This window comes from Procambarus clarkii, chromosome 9, assembly GCF_040958095.1.
Source record: "Procambarus clarkii isolate CNS0578487 chromosome 9, FALCON_Pclarkii_2.0, whole genome shotgun sequence".
Taxonomy (NCBI): Eukaryota; Metazoa; Arthropoda; class Malacostraca; order Decapoda; family Cambaridae; genus Procambarus; species Procambarus clarkii.
The window spans coordinates 42,755,531-42,765,530 of record NC_091158.1 but is presented as its reverse complement, the minus strand read 5'-3'; the positions used below and the strand labels follow the sequence as shown (position 1 = coordinate 42,765,530).

Sequence of the window (10,000 nt, the reverse complement as noted above, 5' to 3'; positions counted from 1 at the left end):
ATAATATCTGGACCGTCCCTCCTCTCTCTCTCTCTCTCCTTTCATTCAGTTCAGTTCAACTATTTTCCAACATCGTATGTTTGCTCCTTTTCATTAAGCAAGTCAGTTTTACACAAATAAATCATGTTAGTAAGCATGTTCTAGCTCACGTTCCCCCACCTTAGTCCCCTGTCGTATAATGAATACTATCATTCCAATCCCTCTAAAATTTAAAAATAATCATATTTCAAATGTAGTTCAATACAGTAATTTAGTTACCAAGCTCCAGCGCTTGTCCTCCGCCTTAGCTCTCTCTCGTATCTTCGTTAGTATCAGTCCAATTTCCCTGAAATTTTTACCCTCTGTATTTCAGGCACCATAAATAAGATCAAAACAGTTACCAAGCTCCAGCGCTTGTCCTCCGCCTTAGCTCTCTCTCGTATCTTCGTTAGTATCAGTCCAATTTCCCTGAAATTTCTACCCTCTGTATTTTAGGCACCGTAAATAAGATCAAAACAGTTACCAAGCTCCAGCGCTTGTCCTCCGCCTTAGTTCTCTTTCGTATCTTTGTAAATAAACCATCAATTTCCCTTAAATTTTTACCCTCTGTATTTCAGACACCGTAAATAAAATCAAGTCAGTTATCGAGCTCCAGCTCTCGTCCCCGCCCTAATTCTCTTTCGTATCTTTGTAAATAACCCATCAATTTCCCTAAAATTAAAAGCAGACATACTTCAAAGTTAGTAAATAAGATCAAGTCAGTTACTGAGCTCCAGCTCTCGTCCCCCACCCTCTTCCACCCTCAAGTCTTTGTAAATAAACCATCAATTTCCCCGAAATTTTTACCCTCTGTATTTCAGACATAGTAAATATGATGAAAACAATTATAAAACTCTAGCTCTTGTCCTCTGTCCAAGTTCACTCCTGTAAATTCATTACTATCAATCCAAATCCCCCTGAGATTTAAACACCCAACTACATTTTCAGACATAGTAAATAAAAACCAGTTCAGTTATCAAGTTTCAACTCTTGTGCCCCAGCTTAGTTCATTTGTGCAAGTTCTTTATTTTCCAACTAAATCACCCTGAGATTTAAGATCACCTTATTTTCTAACGTAGTAAAATTAATCTGGACATTAGCCTTAGATCATCAGACATAAATATATTCGATCAAGTCCGTCTCCAGCTTATCTCTTATCCGAGTATACACATAACCCCAACCTGTTTAATTATCTTTCACGCCCTCCCACCTTCCTCCATCTCATCCAAGTCTCATAAATTTAAATGTAGCTGTTAATTTGCGTTCTTTCCCCGTTCATAGCATATTCTCTGTAAGTTCAGATCTGTACTTAGTCTTACATATTCTCTAGTTCTTTCCCATTTTATACAAGACTTAAACAACTATTACCGTCTCCTCTATCTTATTTAAACATGAGTCATATGTAAATATACCCGACTCTTTCCATCCATTACAAGTCCTAGCTTGTTCACCGCCCAACTCACTACGCTATTTCTACTCTACATGTTATAGCATGTTTTCCGCTCATCTTGGTACCAACCCTTACAATCTCTCTCTCTCATTCCTTTACATGTCTCAGCGTGTTCGCCTCGCATCTTACTACGCTGTCTACTTTACATGTTGTAGCGTGTATTACTGTGTCCCATATCTTATTTAAACATGAGTCATATGTAAATATACCCGACTCCTTCCATCCATTACAAGTCCTAGCTTGTTCACCGCCCAACTCACTACACTGTCTACTTTACATGTTGTAGCATGTTTTCCGCACATCTTGATACCATCCCTTACAATCTCTCAATCCTTTACACATCCCAACTTTCAACCCTTTCTTACAATTTTCCTCCATCCCTCCGCTACATGTTCTTACCCGTTCATTACAGTCCACTACATATTCTCTAATCATCTCTGTACTAATTCTCAAAACTAGTTGTTTCTGTCATTTTAGTAAGTAAGTAAGTAGATCATCGTTACTAACAACAACAACAACAACAACAGTAACATTACTAATTCACAGTAAGTTACTACTGAGCATTTAGCAGTTATCCATTTTTCAAATAAGGTCAATATAAATCATTCTAAGACATCTTCGTACAATTAAAGATACTTGCCTGTGCACTAAGTCATTACTTACAGTAGCATCTTAAGGCATTGTTTTCGTAACTCAGTTTTATTAAACATACACCTTCATTAGTCAAAGGAAAACTTTTCAAGTCATTGTATTCAATATTTCCGTTAAACTTACTACATCATGTCATTATTCGGTTTCATAATTAAGTACTTGTTTCAGTCCTCCAATGTAATAAGCAAATTATTCTATTAAGGATAAAGAAATCTTATTTAGAAGAGACATTAAGTTTATTACAACATTTAACGCATACAAGTGTTTTTAGTAGTTATACAGGTATTCAAGAAATCATAAGTGTTCTTAGTAGTTTTACAAGTGTTCAAGAAAATCATATACAAGTGTTCTTAGTAGTTATACAGGTATTTCAAGAAATCATAAGTGTTCAAGAAGCAATCATATACAAGTGTTCTTAGTAGTTATACAAGTGTTCAAGAAAATCATATACAAGTGTTCTTAGTAGTTATACAAGTGTTCAAGAAATCATAAACACTATAGTCTTATATAGAAATAAACATTTGAATTTATAAAAGAATTATAAGTAAAACATGTATTTGATTTCACACAATGAAACTCACTATCCAGCAAGTTAAAAAATCCATCACATGCACAGCATCCCCCTTCCCCTTCTCCAAAATAGATTAGTTTTTGTCCCTTAAATTCCTTTAAAACATAGAAAGCATCGCTATAAACATTATCATCACAAATCAATTTAGGCCAGGACATTAGAAGTACTTCTCTGTCATTACAATAAGTCCTAACTGCTTCTACAGCATCCATTTGTTCAACCTCCATCCACTTACTCTCACCCATATTCGAGTAATTATCTGTAGCTCGTACCACATTAGTATGCCTTATCCTAATAAGATTTTCAATAAAAGCCATACCAGAGAAAACACCAAGTACAGGATCCTGTCCTATAAATCTCATCACTGCCTCTATTTCTATCTTTTGGGGGTATGATATCCTATTTCTGGTCTCATCTTTATTAAATTTAACGGAAAAGATGGAAAGCTCTCCTCCATATGATCAATTAAACTCCAATGTTCATCTTCTTCTGTTTTTGGGTGAATAATACTAAGCTCTTTCACAGTCTTACTATTTACCTGCTGTTGCAGTTCATCCTGGCTCATTATAGTATACACTTCTCGTTCTTCAGAACTCAACTTATTAATAAACCAGTTTGCAGCATTTGGAGAACCAATTTCATCCACAAATTTTCTTATAAAAAATTTATCCTTTAAGTTACATCCTATAGGCACTTCTTCAAATTCTGGAAATATGTATTTAAAACGGGGTTTAGGTCTAAAAGTGCAAATTATTTTATCGCCTTTAAATAACAAAGAAATTTTCTTCATCTCGGCCTTGCTAGGAATTTTCGTCAGCAACAACACTTGACAATTCTCATGTTTCTTGAGTACATCTGTAACACTCTCTTTTAAGCTAAATAAGACTATGTCACATTTTATCAATGGAAGTTCTTCTTTCAACTTTATAAAATCACGACCAATCAGTATCATTAAAACATTTTCACTTTTGCTAATAAACTTTGCTAGAGCTGGAACAATGTTCTCATGCGTACATTTATCAGTATGTGTCATCACTTTATAAGTCTGTTTTTCCGCCAGGGGCATATTCTTCCACAAAACAGTCGAAGCTGGACTTTGCCATATAGTTTCTGACACAAGATCAGGCATGCTTCCAAACCCTGGTAGACTCTTCACATCCATCACATGGGGTAGATCTTTAAACAAAGAAAAATACAATATTTAACACAGGGACTATTAAATAATCATAATATTTCAAAACTAAAAGATATTCAATAATAAGCAAAATTATATCACAACAAATATAACGAGTACTGTAAGTACATCATACAATAAGCACTTACTGTATACAGCAGCCATCGATCCGAGTATGTCTTCTCACTGCTTTACCGAGATGGGGAGTTTATGTCAAGATATATCCCGACCTAGCTTATCACATCGGAGATTGTTACGCTCCGCCCCTCTCTCTTAGCTGTAGTTTCCAAATTAGTTATATGTGTTATTTTAGATCTACTAGTTTAACTATGACATTCTCTTCCGTTTATTAGATCCACCCTCTACTTGTTTCTTCTCTCTCCCAGTCCCCGTAACATCTTCTCCAAGAGGTATACGAACCATTAATAATTCTTTTTTATTATTCTTTAAAACATAAGCTAAATGGGCTAGTCCTGGAAAATAGTGTGTCTCCCATTCTTCTTGTTCTTCTTTACTCCATCCTATTCCGTCATTAAACCCAATACCATATGGAATAATTATACGCTGGATTAAATTATTATTTCTTGCCTGACAACAAATTTGTCTTATTGCAGATTTAAAACTCCAACGTTTAATAATATCTTTCTGTAATCCTAGATCTTCATTAGAGCTACTGTATTGAAGTCCTATAATATGAGGTTTTATTTCTGGATCTGGAGATAAAGCAAGTACTATACCACCAGGAGTTATATTATTCTGTACCACTTCACACTCGGAAACTTTACTGTAAGGATATTTTTCCCATAACAGTTGTGCAAATCCACCAGATAAATTATGAGAATCGTAGATAAGACAGTCTCCAGGTTTTAGAATTTCATCACTAGTAAAATCAGCATCTATAATACACTTATTCAAACGCTTAAGCTTCACTTGCATGTACATAGAACAATCCATCTTGAAGTAAGACAGAAAAAGTTTCGTACCTCTTCCTATATACTCAGAAAAGTAGAGTTGACATTTAGACATTAAAAAAGGGAGAAAATAAACACACGAGTTTCTATTTTGTTATTTAATGTGTAAAAATGTACAATGTATTTAATTTGTAAAAATGTACAAAGTATAAATTATTTACAGACATTATTATTCCCAATCCATCTTCTCTTCTAAATTTGTAAAACTACTACTAACACACATTGTAACATTAGTATCAACAGACGTAGTAACATTAACAGGTGTTGAATTAATTGTATCAGACAACTTAGTGTTGATAGAAGGTGAACTAGCATCAGCGGTAGCAGGCGTAGCATCATCTTCAGGTGTCCTAGCAGCATCAGTAGCATTAGTTGTGGGTCCATTTTGAAGAACAGCAATGTATGGAATCTTATTTTCAAAGATGCCGTGGGTGGATGACTGAGGAGGAACGATGTTTTCAGGACGTACTATGAAGAGTACAATACCTCGTTTTCGTAGTTTTTGTCCTATTTTCTCAAGTATAGGCAAATATTTACTTTCCCATACTGCGCAGTTGTCCAAATAACTTGACATGCCAAACCCATATGGAATAATAATTCTCTTAACACATCTTTTAAGAATGAAAACAAGGGCTTCCTTCAGAGCATTTTCAAACCAGCGCCATCTCTGATATTCTGTATCTTTTTCAAGTCCATCGTAAAAATGTTCATCTAAACTTCGTACTTCACACGGAGGATTTTCATATGCTGGTAAAGTTGCAGGTCTACTAGCAAACTGAGTCACTAAACCAATAATAAGGGGTAGATGGAGATCTTCATCCATCCTGTTGTTAAATTCAGGTGGTTCTCCATTATGTATACTGCCAGGGTTACTGCGATAAGATACAACAGCCCTGTTTTTGTAAGGAAAGTTTTCGCGATGTAATCTCGCATATGGGTAACGATCCCACAATCCTTGCACAATTTTACACATTTGTACACTCGTAGCATCAAGATCGTACAATAAACAGTCGTGATTATTGTAGACGGACAGGAAGGCAAAGTCTCCAATAATAGTCTTGATCTCCATAGCCTTGAATATCCAAGCTTGAAGTAGTTTCTGACATCCAAGAAGAGGAGGACACCGTAAGAGATCACTCCGGGGAAGCATATATACATCTTTAGGCTGCGCGTAGAAACACTGCGCACACAAAAGGTTGCCAAGTGTTACTTGCTCTTCCTCTGCATAATCTCCTCGTTAAACAGTAATTTAACTTCCACTCCGTAGGGTTTTAACTGTTTATACATATCTTCAATAACAGGAAGATAAGTATTTTCCCAAACTTTATCTCTTCGAACACATGTAATCCCAATTCCTGTTGGTATTATAACTCTCATAATTTGAGGAGAGCCCTTGATAAAGTTAAATAAATCTTTCATACCATTCTTGAAGTAGACGAGACGATTAATGGATGTATCTTCGTTTAATCCAGAGAGCATGTTTCTGTCTTTTGAGTTTTCTATAATTCCCTGAGCAATGTTATTACTTTCTATAGGTAATCCAATACCGTATTGAGTGGCTATAGCAACAATATACGGAAGATTTTCTCCTTTAGAGATATGAATTGTTCCTGGTACTGGACGATCTTCAGGGATACATCTCTTAAGACTGTACAAGGGTCGGCGAACATTATAAGCGTCAGCATGCGAATATTTCTTGGCTAAGTCTAGGGCCATTCCTCGGGGAACACAGGATATACAGTTCACTCCGTACACAATACAGGTTTCATTATTACAAAATGAATCGTCGGTTAAATAACCCTGACAAGTTGTCAGAACAGTATCCATGGTGAATTTTCTTCCTCGTAAGGTAGTAGATACGATCCAGATAGTCGTAATAATATCCCTAATGTGAGGTCCGCGCTCTTATATTGGGGGAAATGTAAAAGTTACCACTTATTTGAATATATTAATAAGGATTTTTGTTACCTTAGAGTGATATTATATATGACATTATAACTAATAGTATATTTCATTTTAGGATATAGATGCTTTAAGCATATATTTTAATTAGATTAAATAAGAATTTACTACTAAATTATATATATATATCTATCATTATGTACGGCAGCTACTAATAATGACGTAACAGTATACTTTTAGCGAGATTGCCAAAGTGATGTATTTTTCTAATAAGTCTAATAAATAATGAAAGTAGTTTACTAAGTATTTATATAAGAGCTTTATTTAATTATGAAACTTTAAGGATTTTTAAATAGAGAAGTATTTAGAGGAGATTACTGTCTATTATAAATGGGGAAACTGTTAAATATGTAGCGATGTACGATACTTATTTTAGGGATATATATACTTGCTTATCCTACTCTAATAGTTAGTGCTGCCCTCACACGATGGATCCTTTGTGTGCCAGGAAGTTTTACAGTATAGAAAGCCTTAAATGTGCAGGAGTTAGACTACAAACATTTGTGGATTGGCCCATTAAGTGGTTAAACCCTATTGACTTAGTTGAAGATGGGTTCTATTACCTTCGCAATAGTGATTACTGTTTGTGTGCATTTTGTTATTGTATAGTAGGTGCATGGATTGTTGGTGATACCCCCAGAAGACGTCATAAGATCATTAATCAAGACTGTGCCTTTATTAGAGGCAAGAGGAGTGACAATGTTTCTTTAGAGGTGTCTGAGATAGCTTTCAAATATGGACTGGAATTTGTTTCCCATAAAATAGAACTGGGAAATAAGAAAATAAGTGGTAGTAGTAAGTATATATTCTTATGATGTATTCTTATACCAGTCTTATATACTCTGTACAAAACTTGATTGCTTAAATAGATACTTCTTATTCTTCTAAAGAATAATTTACGTAACTACGTTATATTTTTTAGGTGGTGCTCCTCCTAAGGAAGATCTGGGATTGATCAAATTTAGGAAATCGCTGAATCCAGGATTGGTAACTTATAAATCTCGCCTAGAGACATTTGATATGACATGGCCTGGAAGCATCAAGCAAACTTCTCATGAGCTGGCAGAAGCTGGTTTTTTTTACTGTGGTATGAAGTGTTTTAACTATTTTAAACTTAATAGAGTTATAAGTAAAGAAATAATGAATATTAGTTAAAAGATAGTAACGAGATAATGCTGGATTGTTTTATGGTTTTCAGGTATAAGTGACCACGTCTGCTGCTATCACTGCGCCTGTGGAATACGAAATTGGAGACCAGAAGATGATCCTTGGACGTTACATGCGAGATGTAGTCCAGAATGTGCTTACATTATTCTTGCAAGGGGCAAGGGATTTGTTAAGAATGCTAGATTGACAATACCATTACCTATAAAACCTATAGACAATGATTTAATTAATATCTTAATGGAGGGTATGGATAAGTTCAAACATCTGATTCATCAAAAATTATTACCTGTTGAGAGTATAAGATATGCTTTAAGTGAGTACCTTAAGGAATCCAGAGATTTGTTACCTTTTATTATACAAAGTAGATGTCTAGAAATAGTGTTGAGGTATATGCAAGAGGGAACAGATATTTATTTACGGGTACGGGAATTAATTTATGAAGCAGTTGATGATAAAAAGGAACAAGAAGCTACGCTTGAAGATCTGGGATTGAAAACTTTACCGGAGACTTGTACTAACACTGTTGAAAACAAGGACTGTACAGAACAATCTTGGGAAGAAGATATTTTATGCAGAGTTTGTATGGATAAAAATATAAATACTGTAATACTACCATGTAAACATATGGTGGCGTGCAGTGGTTGTCTTTTATCTCTGAAATGCTGTCCGATTTGTAGAGGAAATATTTTATATATAATAAATCCAATTGCTTCTTGAACACTTATGATTTTCTTGAACACTTGTATAACTACTAAGAACACTTGTATATGATTTTCTTGAACACTTGTATAACTACTAAGAACACTTGTATATGATTGCTTCTTGAACACTTATGATTTCTTGAAATACCTGTATAACTACTAAGAACACTTGTATATGATTTTCTTGAACACTTGTAAAACTACTAAGAACACTTATGATTTCTTGAATACCTGTATAACTACTAAAAACACTTGTATGCGTTAAATGTTGTAATAAACTTAATGTCTCTTCTAAATAAGATTTCTTTATCCTTAATAGAATAATTTGCTTATTACATTGGAGGACTGAAACAAGTACTTAATTATGAAACCGAATAATGACATGATGTAGTAAGTTTAACGGAAATATTGAATACAATGACTTGAAAAGTTTTCCTTTGACTAATGAAGGTGTATGTTTAATAAAACTGAGTTACGAAAACAATGCCTTAAGATGCTACTGTAAGTAATGACTTAGTGCACAGGCAAGTATCTTTAATTGTACGAAGATGTCTTAGAATGATTTATATTGACCTTATTTGAAAAATGGATAACTGCTAAATGCTCAGTAGTAACTTACTGTGAATTAGTAATGTTACTGTTGTTGTTGTTGTTGTTGTTAGTAACGATGATCTACTTACTTACTTACTAAAATGACAGAAACAACTAGTTTTGAGAATTAGTACAGAGATGATTAGAGAATATGTAGTGGACTGTAATGAACGGGTAAGAACATGTAGCGGAGGGATGGAGGAAAATTGTAAGAAAGGGTTGAAAGTTGGGATGTGTAAAGGATTGAGAGATTGTAAGGGATGGTATCAAGATGTGCGGAAAACATGCTACAACATGTAAAGTAGACAGTGTAGTGAGTTGGGCGGTGAACAAGCTAGGACTTGTAATGGATGGAAGGAGTCGGGTATATTTACATATGACTCATGTTTAAATAAGATATGGGACACAGTAATACACGCTACAACATGTAAAGTAGACAGCGTAGTAAGATGCGAGGCGAACACGCTGAGACATGTAAAGGAATGAGAGAGAGAGATTGTAAGGGTTGGTACCAAGATGAGCGGAAAACATGCTATAACATGTAGAGTAGAAATAGCGTAGTGAGTTGGGCGGTGAACAAGCTAGGACTTGTAATGGATGGAAAGAGTCGGGTATATTTACATATGACTCATGTTTAAATAAGATAGAGGAGACGGTAATAGTTGTTTAAGTCTTGTATAAAATGGGAAAGAACTAGAGAATATGTAAGACTAAGTACAGATCTGAACTTACAGAGAATATGCT

General features: G+C 34.7%; 1 protein-coding gene across 1 annotated transcript in view; it reads left to right on the top strand.

Annotated features, from left to right (window-relative positions):
- The first annotated feature begins 6,968 nt into the window (after positions 1–6,968).
- Positions 6,969–10,000, top strand: part of LOC138362919 (baculoviral IAP repeat-containing protein 7-B-like) — an 8,447-nt gene continuing 5,415 nt past the window's right edge. Inside the window, exons 1-3 of the mRNA XM_069321498.1 lie at positions 6,969–7,592; positions 7,720–7,884; positions 7,996–8,277. Coding sequence (XP_069177599.1) covers positions 7,226–7,592; positions 7,720–7,884; positions 7,996–8,277 — 814 coding nt within the window. The 5' untranslated portion in view covers positions 6,969–7,225. The remainder of the gene's footprint in view (positions 7,593–7,719; positions 7,885–7,995; positions 8,278–10,000) is intronic.